We start from the raw sequence: 15,617 nt of genomic DNA on the forward strand, positions 1-15,617 counted from the left end.
CCCTTGGGAAAATAAAAAATGGGGACTAAAAGATGATGTTTGTTGAAAAAATACGATATTTTTATTTTCACGCCCGGTCGTTATAAACTTCTGTGAAGCACTGGGGGGTTCAAAGTGCTCACCACACATCTAGATAAGTTCATTAGGGGGTCTAGTTTCCAAAATGGGGTCACTTGTGGGGGGTTTCCACTATTTAGGTACATCAGGGGCTCTCCAAACGCAACATGACACCCGCAGACCATTCCATCAAAGTCTGCATTCCAAAACGTCACTACTTCCCTTCCGAGCCCCGACGTGTGCCCATACAGTAGTTTTCTCCCACATATGAGGTATCAGCGTACTCAGGACAAATTGGACAACAACTTTTGGGGTCCAATTTCTCCTGTTACCCTTGGGAAAATAAAAAAATGGGGACTAAAAGATCATGTTTGTGGAAAAAATACGATTTTTTTATTTTCACTCCCGGACGTTATAAACTTCAGTGAAGCACTGGGGGGTTCAAAGTGCTCACCACACATCTAGATAAGTTCCTTGGGGGGTCTAGTTTCCAAAATGGTGTCATTTGTGGGGGGTTTCTACTGTTTTGGTACATCAGGGGCTTTCCTAACGCGACATGGTGTCCGATCTCAATTCCAGCCAAAAACGTCAAATGGCGCTGCTTCCCTTCCGAGCTCTGCCATACGCCCAAATAGTGGTTTACCCCCACATGTGGGGTATCAGCGTACTCAGGATAAATTGCACAATATCTTTTAGGGTCCTGTTACTTTTGGAAAAATAAGAATTGAGGGTGAAAAGATCATTTTTGTGGAAAAAATATGTTTTAATTGTACTGCTGTACGTTATAAACTTCTGTGAAGCCCTTGGGGGTTCAAAGTTCTCACCACACATCTAGATAAGTTCCTTGGGGGGTCTAGATTCCAAAATGGTGTCATTTGTGGGGGGTTTCCACTGTTTTGGTACATCAGGGGTTTTCCAATCGCGACATGGTGTCCGATCTCAATTCTAGCCAAAAACGTCAAATGGCGCTGCTTCCCTTCCGAGCTCTGCTATGCGCCCAAATAGTCATTTACACCCACATATGGGGTATCAGCATACTCGGGACAAATTGCACAATAACTTTTAGGGTCCTGTTACCCTTGGAAAAATAAAAATTGGGGGTGAAAAGATCATTTTTGTGGAAAAAATATGATTTTTTAATTGTACCGCTGTATGTTATAAACTTCTGTGAAGCCCTTGTGGGTTCAAAGTTCTCACCACATATCTAGATAAGTTCCTTTCGGGGTCTAGTTTCCAAAATGGGGTCACTTGGGGGGGTTTCCACTGTTTAGGTACATCAGGGGCTCGCCAAACGTGACATGGCGTCCGATCTGAATTCCAGCCAATTTTGCATTGAAAAAGTCAAACGGCGCTCCTTCCATTCTGAGCTCTGCCATGCGCCGAAACAGTGGTTCCCCCCCACATATCAGGTATCAGCGTACTCAGGACAAATTGCACAATAAGTCTTGCAGTCCAATTTCATTTTGGGAAATGTTATGTATTAAGTTTTTTGTGTGCCGTATCGCTGTGATTTAAGGGCATAAAAATTCAAAGTTGGAAAATTGCGAAATTTTCAAAATTTTCGCCAAATTTCCATTTTTTTCACAAATAAACGCAAGTTATTTGAATGCAATTTTACCACTAACATGAAGTACAATATATGTCACGAGAAAACAATGTCAGAATCACCGGGATCCATAGAAGCGTTCCAGAGTTATGACCTCATAAAGGTACAGTGGTCAGAATTGTAAAAATTGGCCCGGTAGTTAACGTGCAAACCACCCTTGGTAGTGAAGGGGTTAAAAAAAATAAAATAAATATATAAAAGTTCAAATCACCCCCTTTTCGTCCCATTCAAAATAAAACCATAAAAAAATCAAATGTACACATATTTGGCATCCCTGTGTTCAGAATCGCCCAATTCTATCTATGTAAAAAAAATTAACCCAATTGGTAGTAATGAGAAAAAAATTAAAAATGCCAGGATTAAGTTTTAACGTACGATAAAAAGATTGTTTCCGCATCAAAAATGTATCATTAAAAATGTCAGCTTGGAACACAAAAAATAAGCCATCACCCAACCCGAGATCACAATAAATGGAGACGCTACAGGTATCGGAAAATGGCACAATTTTTTTTTTTTTAACAAACTTTGGAATTTTTTTTCACCACTTAAATAATAAAGAACCTAGACATATTTGGTGTCAATGAACTCATAATGACCTGGAGAATCATAATTGCAGGTCAATTTTAGTATTTAGTGAACATGGTGAAAAAAATTGCACTTTTTTGCAATTTCACAGCACTTGGAATTTTTTTCCCGTTTTCTATTACGCAACATGGTAAAACCAATTATGTTGTTCAAAAGTACAACTCGTCTCTCAAAAAACAAGGCCTCACATTGGCATTTTGACCAAAAAATAAAAAAGTTATGGCACTGGGAAGAGCAAAAAATGAAAATGCAAAACCAAAAATACCTCTGGTTTAAGGGTTTTAAGGGTTTAATGCTTTGCTGCTCATTTTTTTTTTTTTTTTGTAATTTGTTACACCATCTGTTAAAGGGAACCTGTCAACCCACCGGTCCTTTTTAAGTAAAAGAGCCACCTTCAGCAGCACTAAGGCTGCATTCTGTGAAGGTGGCTCTTCTATTGTGTCATGGAGGTATGTTTTCTCCCCGTGTTAACTGCCTTGCGGCCGTTCATAATCTTCCTCTTGCCTCTATGCACCGCCTCCTCTGCTCCTGCCCTGAGCCTGCGCTCTGCAAACATTTCTCAGGCATGCACCGTGCGCACTGCCCGGGAACTTACATCAGGTCATGATGTAATGATCTCGCACCTGTGTGGAGCAGAGGCCACAGATCCCGTTCCGCAGTGTGTTATGATGTATTCACACTGCGGTGCTGGGAATCTCGCGCCTGCGCAGTGAGAATCTCTGCGCCTGTTCCCATCTCCCTCCGCCTCTTTCCGACGTATTATGGTGGAGGAAAGAAGAGGAGGGAGATGGGGACAGGCGCAAAGATCCTCACTGCACAGGTGCCAGATTCCCAGCCCCGCAGTGTGAATACATCATAACACACTGCGGGGCGGGATCTGAGGGTGACAGGTTCCGGGTGTTAAGATGCGAGACTCGTCAGTTTCTCGCATGTATGATCCTGGCTTTACACAGAATCTCTGCAAACCGACTTTACTGGGAAAATCCACATGAGCTGGACAATTCAGACCTTGTTTGTTTTGCTCATGTCTTGTCCTAATGTATTTAAAAAATGAGCATTCAAAGCTAATTTGTTATAAAATATTTAATGTTCATCCAATCCTTATATCATTATGCAAAACTTATGAGCAGAAAATGTTTTTGTTGCTTTTTTTTTTTTTCATTAAGAACATTATTATTATGCCACGCTACATATTGGATGACTTTGCAGAACCTTTCAAAGAGAGCCTGTCATCAGGGTTATGCATATTTAACTAAAGCGATGCCCATTTTGGTGCTGTTATACTTATTTAATAGGTAGATTCAGTGAAGAAATCCACAGCATGGTTATTTTAAAATCCTAATTCGAGGTTTTGGTCTTTGTGCATTGGGGAAGAACTGTGGGTAGGGTCTTTGACTCTGCCACGGCATCTCTGGTGTCTTTATCCTCTCCCTTAGGCTGGAGTCACACTCAACGTATAAAAAATCCATCCGATTTTGACGGCTGAAAGTCCCACCTTTGCCTTTTCTGGGGCGGCTGAGACCTGCTGTTTGTAGCCGGGGGGGCACTATCCATGGCCCCTTCCTGGTCTATAAATATCAGCTCTCAGCTGTCTGCATAGCTATTTCTGGCTATAAATTATAGGGGGAATCAGCCATTTTTTCCCCGTGAAATAATATAATGTGTGTCACTGACGTGTGTGTGTGTGTGTGTGTGTGTGTGTGTGTGTGTGTGTGTATATAATCTCTATTGTTCTGTGAGCTGTCAGTGTGATTTTACAGTAGCCGGACATGAATTGCCTGGTGCGAGTGCTGTGCAATTTTTTATTTTTTTTCCTCACACCCATTGACTTGCATTGCTGAGTCTTGGCCGATATACGAGTGCGATCACAGCATGCTGCGATTTCACTCGCACGTATAATACGGCTGAGAAAAAAAATGATGATGGAAGTTGCCCCATAGATTAACAGTGGTCCGAGTGCTATGCGATTTTTTTTTTTTTTTTCTCGCATAGCACTTGTCCGTATTCCTCTCTAGTGTGACTCTAGCCTTATTCAAATTTCGTGCCTGTGACATTTTGGCTGTGGGTGATGTTTGCACAAATCTGGCAGTATTCAGGAAAATGGTGTTGGCGCATGCACAGATTAAGATTAGCGAGCCTAGATCTTCTGGTGCCATTTTACTGAAGCCTCACTGTGAAATCAAGCTGTGCAAGCACCGCCCATAGCTAGGGCATTGCAATAGTGAAAATTAAATGTCCCTTTTCCTGTCCATACTTTGAAATTAGTACCCACACACTAATTTCTTGTGGGGCATATATAGACCAGAATAGTGTTTTTACAATATTTTTAAATCACGTGCACTCAACTCCTCTAAATGGCATGAAAATACTCTCAAGGCAATGTGAATATGCTGTTTTTTGTTAAAAGTACAGAATGAGAATAGTACAAATACCTTACTTTGAGTCATGGCTCATTGGGTACACGTACAAGCTGACAACCTATGACTTACAGCAGTAGATTTCCTCCAGCTATGAGAAGGTATAGCACTCTCTTAAGGTATGTGCACACAATATCTTTATTCCAATGACTTAGCCAGCAAGGTTCTCCTATGCAAAGCTGCTTCAGGAAAAAGCATCTTGAAGTGGCTTAGTTGGTAGTATTGTCGCTGCTTTTTTTTTTTTTTTGTGTATCTCTGACACTGGCATCTAACTATTTAATTATAAAGTATGTGGCTTCCAAACCATAAGAGCAAACATGTTACTAGTTTTAACTGATTCACTATTTCTGAGCACTGAAGCACTTGAAGTGACAAAATACTGAACTTATGCACAGCAATGTCATTTTTGCATTGCTGTGCATTTTTTAATTTGTTTTGGGGCCCTCATTCATGTGGTTTCCAGGCAAAATCTGACTGAAAGAAACATGTGCACATGCCATTAGGTTATGTTCTCATATTTTTTTTAAAGGAGTTTCTAATTAAAAGTTTGTCGTTCATTGAAGTAGATTTTGAAGGAAAATTGTCCAAACGAACAGCTGCAAAAAAATGTCTTAAGGCTAGTGTCACATTAGCGTTTACGGCCGCTGCATGTGTCCTGCGTCCCCTATCTTTAGCACTGGGGACGCAGGCCGTGCGCAATATGCATTTGGCGGCGCATGCGTCCTTTTGACGCTGCGCCGACCAGCGCCAAATGCAACAGGTTGCAATTTGGTGCACTTGGCGCAGCGTCAAAAGGACGTATGCGCCGCCAAACGCAAACTGCGCATGGCCTGCGTCCCCAGCGCTTAAGATAGGGGACGCATGCATCCATAGGCGGAGCTACCGGCGTAGGTGCGGCAGGGGGCGGGGCTAGCGGCGGCCGTGCGCAGCCCGACACTGCGGCCGTAAACACTAATGTGAAACTAGCCTTAAGAGAACTTTTTCCAATGTCTTCAAAAATCCTTAAAGGGTATGTGCATACAGTCCTTTTGCTGAATTTCCGGAGCAAAAAGTGGGCAGAAAAAAAAGCTCCAAGTTTTTGAGATTTGGAGGAGGATTTATGCCGTTACTGCTCAGGATTTCAATGCATTTTTGGAGCAGAAACTGTGTGCACGTAGCCCAAAACAGCCTTGTGAAAAGAAACTATAATTTCCCTCAAAAAAAAAAAGTTTTCAGAAGTGATTTTTGCCTAAAACTCATGGTTTTTCAACACCTGAGCACACTCTTATAACTCCAAACCACATACTGAAATTTGTAGTTGTTTGGTGCACTATCTTGTATTATCGACTAACCTGGTAACTATTCCTGTTTGCTTCTATTTTAGTTAAAATTAATTCAAGAACCAATAAAAGAAAGAAAGAAAAAAACATTTTTGAAAAGAAAATGGTACTTTAGAAAGTATCAGTGTCCTAGTGTAAAACAAAAGGGGAGTTCCTCAACTCTGATTACTGCTCAAGAGAATACTCACATTGAACAGAACACTAGAAAAGAAAATCTTGAAAATGGTAAAGATAAAGAATGGTCTTCTGAACTTCTGTCAGATGAAGGAAAAGTATGTAACGTAGAAACCACACAGGCAATATATCAGACTCAACACGTTCACAATATTACACCACAATTACATGATGATATCCCAACAGCTGGAGAGATGACACTAGAAAGTTATGTCACAGAAGATACTAAACTATCTATTAATAAAGACTGCCATGCGCAAGGACCATTACTGCATACTATAGAGTTAGACATTAAAGAAGAACGTCTTGACAAGCATGACTCCAAGTTGGAAAGCGATGAGAACTGTCAACCAAGTGAAGGTGCGGACAAGCCTAAAATGGAATGTGATATCCTACATAACTCCTCTCAAGAAAATGGAACAAAAGATTCAGGAGAAACTAACTCGAATGTGCAAATTAATAATGTTCCTAACATTTCTAGTGATAAAAGACTCCGTCCAAATTACTTTGTTGCGATTCCTGTCACTAATGATGAGGTAGGTATCCACTTATATTAGGTTATTATACTGTAACGTATAGCTTAACCACTTGATGTCACAGCTACTAATGAGTGAACATGCTAGGATAACATGTTATCTGAGCATGCACGTGGGGATTGCCTGTTTGTTACGCAATCCTCACATGTGTTGAGGCTAACAGCCAAAAATCATGCAGCTACAGAGACTAGAGCATAATATACAAGCACTCCCAGATGCTTGGGCAACACCATAGCGGGCTCGGATAAGATGATATCCGAGCTTGTTCACTCAACACTAGTCACAGCCTTGACTAGTCCTTTTTTTTATTTTTTCTTCCCTTTCTTAATCTTCTTGTTTTTGCTTTTTTTTTTTTTTTTACTTGCCTCCATGTTGATAGCCATTGTAGCAGTGTTTGACCCCCAGTAAGCCTCTATTTACCATAAGCCACTCAAGAGAAATCAAGTACTCCATTAGCATTCCTTGTCCTGTAATCTGGTGGGGGCATGTGTGTTTTTGTACCTCTCTGCAGGGGGCTTTCTCCATTTAGACATTTTCTGAGTTTACATGTAACAAATGGTAAAAGGGATGGGTGTGAGCATCTCTTCCCAACCAGACGGCTGATCCTAAGAGAGGTAGATAGGAAAAAGACTCATGTTTGAGTCATGCTGTGTCTTGGAAGGGCTAGGATCTGTTGCTGTTGGCCAGATCCTGGCACCACTACTTCTGGCTGTTCGAGACTGAGGATCATCTGCCACATACTCATAGCAAAGCCACAAAAGAGAACTAAATTCTCCAAAAATTAAATAAAAAAAGAGAAAAAAGGCAGCACTGCTGACCTGCCCAGGACTTTGCTATTAGTTTAGTGATAGGACTCGCAAGTGTGGGGACCCTTGACGTGGGTTGCGAGCTTGCATATTTTGGTTAAAAGATCAACTAGAGTTGAGCGAAACAGGTCGGTCAGATTCAAAAGTCGTCAACTTTCGCCAAAGTCTGGTTTCATGAAGCGAAACCAGACCACGGTGTGAAGTTGGCCATGCGGTCGGCGACCCAAGAGTCAAAGTCGGGTTTCGCCGAATGCTTGCACGTGACTTTTTTCAGCCAATGAGAGAAGTGGAGAGGAGGAAGAGGGAGAGGGAGAGAGAGAAGAGGGAGAGAGAGATTTCGCCGCCTCTAGGGTTAAAATTCATGCCAGGTGTGTTTACAGTCCTCCACTCACTGCTGACTTTTCTCCCCATTGACTTGCATTGGTTTTCGTGTTTCACGACTTTTCCCTATAGTTCGACTCGACTTTTGAGAAAGTCTGGTTTCATGAAACCCGACTAGACCCTAAAAAAGGCAAAGTCGCTCATCTCTAATATCAACTGATACCTCACTATTTATATGTATTTTGTGCACTATATTTTTCAGGGTGCAGCCAAGCCCAGCATGTTTGGTCTTGTATACTGGGGTGTTCACTCTGGTATGCATTGAGAGAGTGCAGGCCAGTTTGCCTAATCGAATAATATGGGCGTTACTAATAGGCTGAGAACCAGACACTATGCATTCCCATTGTGTGAACCATGTTCTATACAGGCCTTTATTGTGAAAATTTATACTAAGCAGTCACCCCCTCCATGAATGGGTAGTTTGTGAGTGGCTGTCTATTTAGTATTTTGCACCTGTGTTGCCAACATCTTGCTTCATAGGCTGGCTGCATCCTGTAGTGCATTTGTTCAAAGACCTGGGCAGGTAGGCGGTGCCGCCTTTTTTTTTTTTTTCTTCTGCTTTTTTTTTTCATTTTTGGAGGATTTTAGTCCTCTTCTGTGGCTTTGCTATTAGTTTACCAACAAGGAGCAACTCGGCGTTAACTGAAGCTGTACCTGAGTCCACGGCTACGGAACCTCCTGTACAAGTATTTACTTTATCTTCAGCATATAAAGAGTTCTCTGACATCTGTGACAAGAAGAGAGCAGATCATCTTCCTCCACATAGGCATTATGTCCCATTGAGCTGCTTCCTGGGGCAGCTATTGCTTTTGGTAACGTATACCCTTTGGCGGCACCTGAGCTTCAAACCTTAAAGGAGTATATTGATGAAAATCTGGCCAAAGGCTTCATACATCCTTCTTCCTCACCAGCAGGGTCACCTAAATTTTTTGTAAAAAAGAAGGATGGGGCCCTGTGTGGGCTATCGGCAGCTCAGTAAGATAACCATAAGGAATCTTTTTATCCTTTGCCTTTGATTCCCGAATTATTGGAAAGAGTCAGCCATGCTAAGGTGTTCTCTAAACTGGATCTTCTTGGTGATTATAATTTGGTGCGTATTCGTTCCAGGGATGAATGGAAGACAGCATTCAGATGCTGGTATGGATACTTTGAATATTTGGTGATGCCATTCGGGCCCCTGTGACGTTTCAACATCTTGCTAATGATGTCTTCAGAGATTTATTGGACCAGTTTGTGGTGATCTATATGGACGATATTCTATTTTTTTTCTGACTCTCTACAGGAACATGAAGAACATGTCAGAGCGGTTTTAAAACGTCTGAAAGAGAACCATCTGTATATCAGGCCGGAGAAGTGCGAGTTCAATCGTTATGAGATACAGTTTTTAGGTTATGTCATCTCTCCCCAGGGGTTGAACATGGAATCTGGTAAGATTCAAGCTATTCTTGACTGGCTGGTACTCAAGAACGTTAAAGAGGTCCAACGTTTTATTGGTTTTGCAAATTTCTATAGATGTTTTATATGAAATTTTTCTGACATTATCCGTCTCATTACTTCCTTGACAAAGGAGGAAGAGACCTTTAAGTGGTCATCACAGGCTCAAGAAACTATTAATCGACTTAAGACTTGTTTCACCTCTGCACTGCTGCTGATCCACCCAGACCCAGCAGCGCCTTTTTTTGTAGAGGTGGATGCCTCTGATAATGCTTTGGGGGCTATTCTCTCCCAAAGAACTGGAAAGAAAGGTCTGCTACATCCTTGTGCTTTGTTTTCCCATAGACTTGCCTCAGCAGACAAGAACTACGATGTGCTATTACTGCAGCTTTCAAGGAATGGAGGCATCATCTGCAAGGAGCCACACAACAGATCATAGTGCTAACTGTTCATCGCAATTTGGATTTCCTTAGATCCACTAGATGTCTTTCTCCTCATCTGGCTCGTTGAAGTTTTTTTTTTTTTTTTTTACATCAATTTAATTTTGTCATTTCGTACCTTCCAGGTTCTCGTAATAAGAAAGCTGATGCGATATCCCGAATCCATGCTGGGGATTCCGTACCTGGAGCCACATCTAAGACCATTCTATCTGATGCCAACTTCATCGGAGTTATCCATGATCAGGACTTGTGGAGGGAGTTCAAGGAAGTCTATGATGATGATTTATTTCTGGTCAATCCACCTGTTGATATCAGTCTTGTCCTTAGGGGTGGCTTGTGGTTCATAGATTGACGTATCTACATTCCCGAGGCCGTCTGTCTTCAGATCCTCAAGTTGGTCCATGACTCCAAGTTGGCTGGTCACAGGGGGGTACAGAAGACACGAGTTCCTAAGCCGATTTTTCTGATGGCCAACTTGTCTGAAGGATACTAAGGACTATGTTCTTTCTTGCGAGGTATGTGCTCGTTACAAGACTCCTCGTGTGTCACCTATGGGTCTTCTGCAATCATTACCTGTTCTGTCCCGCCCATGGGGGTTTATCTCGATGGTCTTCATTGTGGAGTTACCTACTTCAGGGGGTATGAATAAGATCCTAGTGGTGGTCGATTGCTTGACTAAGGCCGCTCATTTTGTTCCATGCACCGGCCTCCCCTCAGCCAAGGATACAGTGAACTTGGTGATACAGAATGTTTTTCGGCTGCATGGGGTTGCCAAATGAGATAATCTCTGACCATGGATTGCCATTAACCTCCAGATTCTGGAAGGGGTTTTCTTCTGCTTTTCAACCCCAGACGAATGTACCAACCAGATTTTGGAACAGTTCCTATTATGCTACATCAGCCATCTCCAGGATGATTGGTTGAAGTTACTCCTGTTTGCTGAATTCTCATATAGAAATTCTCATAGTGCCTCCACTAAGTTCACACCTTTCTTTGCCAATCTGGGTTACCATCCGAGTTTCTTACCTAGGCTTCCAACTAACTTGAAAGGGTTCAAAGCGGGCTACTAAAATGATAAATGGAGTTGGTTCACTACAATACCCCGAAAGGTTATCAAAATTAGGTCTATTTACTCTAGAAAAGAGAAGACTTAGGGGAGACCTAATATATATGTACAAGTATATCAGAGGGCAATACAGAGATCTCTCCAATGAACTGTTTGTACCAAGGACTGTGACAAGAACAAGGGGGCATTCTCTTCGTTTGGAGGAAAGACAATTTCTGCACCAGAATAGAAGAGGGTTCTTCACGGTAAGAGCAGTGAGGCTCTGGAATTCTCTTCCTGAGGAAGCAGTGATGGCCAACTCACTGAATGAATTTAAGAAAGGATTGGATGCTTTTCTTGTGAGTAACAGTATAGAAGGTTGCGAATAACATAATATTATAGATAGATGGTTGACCCAGCTTAGGGGAAGGAATTTTTTTCCCTATGGAGAAAATTAGCTTCTACTCTGTGGGTTTTTTGCCTTCCCCAGGATCAACAATGCAGAACAGCTGCACCAAAAATAGGCTGAACTAGATGGAGGTTCTGAAGGAATCTTTGACCACAGCTCAGCTACATTATGGAATCTATCCGCAGATCTCTTGTAAACCGGCACCCATGTTTAAGGTAGGAGATTCCATGTGGTTATTCACTAAAGATCTAAAATTGAATGTTTCTTCACAGAAACTTGCAGGATAGGAAAAAAAGTGGTCAGACATTCTGCACTGTGAATCACTATGAACAATTATTATTACAGTGGTCTTTATACGACGCGTTTCGAAGTTTCACAAAACTCCTTCCTCAGGAAAAAACCACCAGGTGGTTTTTTCCTGAGGAAGGAGTTTTGTGAAACTTTGAAACGCGTCGAATAAAGACCACTGTAATAATTGTTCATAGTGATTCGCAGCGCGGATTGTCTGACCACTTTTTTCCTATCCTGCATCTTCTATGGCAGTCCCTCGTGGATTTGTGGTTTCTGCAGCAGCGAATCCTCCATGCTTATTACAAGCTCCATCTGGTGAGTGTATTATTTTTAAATTGATATACCTTCACTGGATAATGCACTATTGCGCTATTTCTCTTCAATAGTATTCACAGAAACTTGGACAGGAATTCATCGGCCCTTTCAAGATCAATGGTATTGTGAGCTCTGTGGCCTGCTGTCTGCAGCTGCCTAGGACTATGAAGGTACACCAAGTTTTCGATGTTTCTTTAATAAAGTTTGTATCTGCTAACACCTTCCAGGGATATGTTGTGCCACGTCCACAGCCTGTCGTGATTGATGGGCGCGAACAATTTGTGGTGGAAGAAATTATTGATTCTAGGATTCGGAGGAATCTGCTCCAATATCTGATAAGATGGCAGGGGTATCCCCTTGAGGAAGTCTCCTGGGAACCTGTGGAAAACCTCAATGCCCAACAGAAGATTTCTTGTTTTCATCAGAGATTCCCTGAGAAACCTGGTCCAGGATCGTCCTGAGGCTGCTTCTAAGGAGGGAGTAATGTCAGGACTCTGAACGTTTTTGATTACCTTTTGAGCATTACTGCCCTCTTTCAAGATGGTGTCTTTTGTCTCATGTACCCTGTGTCTTCCTGCTTTGTAACTCCACCCCAGCCTTTAGACTGTGCTAGAGTATTTTGCCCTGTGTCCAGCTCCTGACCCTGGTTGCTCCCTGGCATTGTACCTGCTCCTGTGAACCTGTATGGAGATCCAACTACTTCACTCTGAGTTTCTGCTGCATACACCAGTTTCCAGGATCCTCCTGCATATGGCTGCTTGTGTTTGCTTCCATCTGCAATTGTTGGACATGTAAACTGTTGTTGGTCTGCAAATACCTGAGATTTGTACCCATGCCTCCCTGGATGAGTTAAGGTACTGTCACACTTAGCGATGTACCAGCGATCCCGACCAGCGATATGACGCGGTCAGGATCGCTGGTACATCGCTAAGTGGTCGCTAGTGAGCTGCCAGACAGGCAGATCTCACCAGCGACATCGCTGGGGATGGGGGTCGCTACTCACCTGTCACACTAGGCGATCCTGACGTCCTCCCGCCCAGCTCCACGCTCGTCGCTCGTCTCTCCACAGGAAGCGTCGCAGGAAGTTGACGACGAGAAGCGGTCCAGGACGTTCTCGCGCGATCAGCGATAACCAGCGGGGGAGCGGGTCGTAGGTAAGTATCAGACACAGCGATATCGCTAGCAATATCGCTATAACGTCACAAGTTATAGCGATATTGCTAGCGATATCGCTTAGTGTGACAGTACCTTTAGAGACATTATTTGAAGTGGCTTATAAGTATATCAATCTGTGTATGGAGTAGACAAGGTCTTACGCGTGTCAACTATCCTCAAGTACAACTGTGCATCATAGACTTTCTGCTTGATTGCATTTCTCTCTGAAGTTTCCTACGGACTGTTAAGCTGCATTTAATATTTACACCAAGTGTTGTGAACTTGAGTTTTTCTCTTCACCTGTTTGAATCGCCCTGTGATGATATAAGACTTTACCACTTATAAACTGTATCCTGTAGTTTTGTTCCATGTAAAAAGTCTCCTAAAAAGTTATCCCTTATAATTATTACACTGTCCCTGGTGGATAAATCCTCCAGGAGATATTGGAGCCAGTTGGATAAACACGTAGGTGGACTGCGCTGCTGAAGTGAAAATATTCTTCAGAAAAGATGAGGCGCAAAAGGCTTTTTATTCACAATGCATTTCAACACTGTACCAGTGTCTCTTTCAAGTGAAAAAAAGCAAATGCCCCCCTATGACTCATCGTTTGAGTACCTCAGCATGCACTGGGAGTTTCAAATGAAGTTTCATCATATAGGAATTGCAGAAAAAATGCCGTAAGTTGGTGAAGTTGAGGAACTGTAGGTAATTTTTAATGTAAGAATATTAGACATTAGCTTAGATTACATCATCAATTAGAAAAAGATTTAGATTAAAATTTGTTTGACTTCCGGACAAGTATTTGTGAAGTGTAAAGGAAATGATACATGGTTTTCTATATATTTTTAAAATATAAATCTGAAAATTGTGATGTGCATTTGTATTCATCCCCCCGGGTCAATACTTTTGTAGAACCACCTTTCACTGCAATTACTGCTGCAAGTCTTTTGGGGTATGTCTCTATCAGTTTTGCACATCTAGAGACTGAAATTTTTGCCTATTCTTCTTTGTAAACTCTAGCTCAATGAAATTGGATGGAGAACATCTATGAACAACAATTTACAAGTCTTGCCACAGATTCTTAATACGATTTAGGTATGGACATTTTTCTGGGTCATTCACACTCATGAATATGCTTTGATATAAAACATTCCATTGTAGCTCTGGTAGCATGTTTAACGTCGTTGTTCTGTTGGAAGGTGAGCTTATTCCCCGGTCTCAAGTCTTTTGCAGCCTCTAACTGGTTTTCAACCAGCACTGATCTGTATTTGGCTACATCAAATTTCCCATTAACGCTGACCAGCTTTCCTGTCCCTGCTGAAGACAAGCATCCCCTCAGCATGATGCTGCGATCACCATGTGTGAAAGTGGATATGGTGTTTTCAGGGTGGTGTGCAATGTTCATTTTTTGCCATACATGGCGTTTTGCATTTAGCCCAAAAAGTTCTACTTTGGTCTCATCTGACCAGAGCATCTTCTTCCACATGCTAGATGTATTCCCACATGGCTTTTTGTAAATTACTAACAGGACTTCTTAAAGGCTTGTTTTCCAAATGTCTTGGCCTTGCCTCTTTCATAAAGCCCAAATTTGTGGAGTATACAACTTAGGCCAGTGTCACACGAGCCTATAGCACTGCGACTGCTTTGTGATAAAACGTCACATAGCACTCAGATGAGTGTTATTCTATGGGGTAGCTCACATCTGCAATTATTTTCTCATGCCGATTCGGCACTTAAGAAGAATCTCAGCATGCTGCTATTGGTAGTGAGACTTTGCTCACATGCACCCATACAAGGTGCGTGTGAAACATCAGACTGCACTCTGATGTCATCCTAGTGCAGTCGGGTATACAGAGAGACAGGCAATGGAGGTTTATAAATTACTTTCTCCATCTCCTTCACACCGGTGCTGCGATTCTCTCATGCGAGCGGATCGGAGCACAGTGCACTGAGACTTGACTCGTGGGCGTGCAGAAAAAATTGCGCCATTTTCCAAGACCCGTAGAATTTCCATTTTTTGGGATCTGGGGCTGGGTGAGGGCTTATTTTATGCACGCCGAGCTGACATTTTAGTTACCATTTTGGGGTACATATGATATTTTAATCGCTCATTATGGCATTTTATTGCAAAGTTGCGTTAACAAAAAAAAAAGTAATTCTGGCATTTTGATTTGTTTTCTCGTTACACCATTTACCAATCTGATGAATTCTTTATTTATATATTGATCGGGTGATTCTAATCACGGCAATACCAAATATGTGTACAGTGGGGAAAAAAAGTATTTAGTCAGCCACTAATTGTGCAAGTACTCCCACTTAAAAAGATGAGAGAGGCCTGTAATTCACATCATAGGTAGACCACAACTATGAGAGTCAAAATGAAAAAACAAATCCAGAAAATCACCTTGTCTGATTTGGCAAGATTTATTTTTCAAATTATGGTGGAAAATTAGTGTTTGGTCATTAACGAAAGTTCATCTCAATATTTTGTTATATATCCTTTGTTGGCAATGACAGAGGTCAAACGTCTTCTGCAAGTCTTCACAATGTTGGCACACTCTGTTGGTGGTATGTTGGTCCATTCCTCCTTGCATATCTCACCTAGAGCAGTAATGTTTTGGGCCTGTCGCTGGGCAACATGGACTTT

The 15,617-nt window shown here is 42.0% G+C and overlaps 1 protein-coding gene across 3 annotated transcripts in view; it reads left to right on the top strand.

Moving 5' to 3' along the window:
• LOC141053827 (uncharacterized) overlaps positions 1-15,617 on the top strand; it is a 124,928-nt gene that overhangs the window by 50,286 nt on the left and 59,025 nt on the right. For 2 of the 3 annotated variants that reach the window (XM_073550929.1, XM_073550931.1), the window contains exon 2: positions 6,029-6,694. In XM_073550929.1, the coding sequence (XP_073407030.1) occupies positions 6,029-6,694 (666 nt within the window). Of the gene's footprint in view, positions 1-2,646; positions 2,698-6,028; positions 6,695-15,617 lie in introns of those variants that run through there. The other variant, XM_073550930.1, reaches the window with a different exon arrangement.

Source organism: Dendrobates tinctorius, unplaced genomic scaffold (assembly GCF_039654945.1).
Source record: "Dendrobates tinctorius isolate UK_male_01 unplaced genomic scaffold, ASM3965494v1 ptg000171l, whole genome shotgun sequence".
NCBI lineage: Eukaryota > Metazoa > Chordata > Amphibia > Anura > Dendrobatidae > Dendrobates > Dendrobates tinctorius.